The following is a 1,232-nucleotide window of genomic DNA, read 5'->3' as shown; positions in this document are numbered from 1 at the left end:
GCAATGTCTGTCCCAGACCTTCCCGACACGTGAAAGCTTGCAGTGGGCAATGCAGGCGAGCTCCTTGTGCTGTTTTGTTTTCTGGAGAGCATCACAGCGTGACCTGCCTCAACCCCTCCATTCTCATTGCCTCGCTCCTGCCTCGCCCAAGCCAGACCCCTAACGGCGTGAGAAGGAAGATGCGGCGGCTGGAGCGGTTTTGTCTGGCCGGTGCCGGAGAACACGACAACAAGCCCTTGAGAGCGCATGCAACCCGCCCTCCCCCGCCGGCTATTGACTTTCCCAGGCTGGTTCAGCGCCCGCCTGCAACTTACAAGCCCGTGCAGCTTCCCTTCCTCCTCCATGCAGAGGTACCGCGAGCTGTGCACACCCTTGATCGCCACCGTGCGAACCGCCACGGCCCTGATCTCCAGCAAACCTGCGGAGCACAACGAGAGAGAAAAGCCAGGTTATAGCAGGAGCGGGGCGGTAGCTGCATCGCCGCTGGCCAGCCGCGCCTCCCCGGGCGGGCAGAGGCGAAACTCCCCCGGGCCCCGTGGGAGGGTGCAGGTGCGGCGGGGAGCCCCGGGGCTCCCTTCCCTTTGTACTCACTTTGGGGACTCTGGCTGGTGGTGCCGTCCACTCTGCCATCATTGCTGATCCTCAGGAAGTAACTGAACAGTCCGTGCTTGCTGGCAGTGTAGAGGTGCCTCAACCTGATGGGCTCCCCCCAGCCATAGTTCACGTGTGGCCCTGCGTCGGAGAAAGGCAGGGAGTCGGCCACCATTGCACACCAGAGTCCGAGCAGAGCCAGGGACGCAGGCGCTTTGCACAGGGGCTGCCACATCTTTTTTTTTTTTCTTCCACCCCCCCAGGTAATTTTAATGGCAAGATGCCTCCTCCCAGCTCTCTTTCTCTCTCACACACGAGCAGAGGCGCAACTGCTGCTACGAGAGCCGGCAGCGGCGCGGTGCTTTGGGAGCTAATTGCTTCAGGGATGGAGTAAGCGCAAAGCCAATCCCCCTGCCTTTTATAGGTCCCTGTTATCAGCCCAATCGATAGGGCTAAATCCAATTCCAATATAGCGACTATTTCATAGCAGGAATTGGCCGGATCAGTCACTCCCCGCTAAAATATTGATCGGATGACATCATTTCACAGGAGACACCCTGTTGTCCCCGTCCCCCCCGCCCCCGCGCTGGAAAAGCTTTATCCTGCAATCTTGCTCGTATTGGAAATCAGCCCTCTTCCAG

At 59.3% G+C, this 1,232-nt stretch overlaps 1 protein-coding gene across 1 annotated transcript in view; it reads right to left on the bottom strand.

Annotated features, from left to right (window-relative positions):
- FGF19 (fibroblast growth factor 19) overlaps positions 1-1,210 on the bottom strand; it is a 16,805-nt gene extending 15,595 nt beyond the window's left edge. Inside the window, exons 1-2 of the mRNA XM_019519448.1 lie at positions 592-1,210; positions 315-418 (exon numbers count right to left, since the gene is read on the bottom strand). Of these exons, the coding sequence (XP_019374993.1) occupies positions 315-418; positions 592-826 (339 nt within the window). The 5' untranslated portion in view covers positions 827-1,210. The remainder of the gene's footprint in view (positions 1-314; positions 419-591) is intronic.
- Between the last annotated feature and the right edge of the window lie 22 nt (positions 1,211-1,232).

The sequence above is a fragment of the Gavialis gangeticus genome, unplaced genomic scaffold, assembly GCF_001723915.1.
Source record: "Gavialis gangeticus isolate Ggan-Ray unplaced genomic scaffold, GavGan_comp1, whole genome shotgun sequence".
Taxonomy (NCBI): domain Eukaryota; kingdom Metazoa; phylum Chordata; order Crocodylia; family Gavialidae; genus Gavialis; species Gavialis gangeticus.
This window is presented reverse-complemented; position numbering and strand designations above follow the sequence as displayed.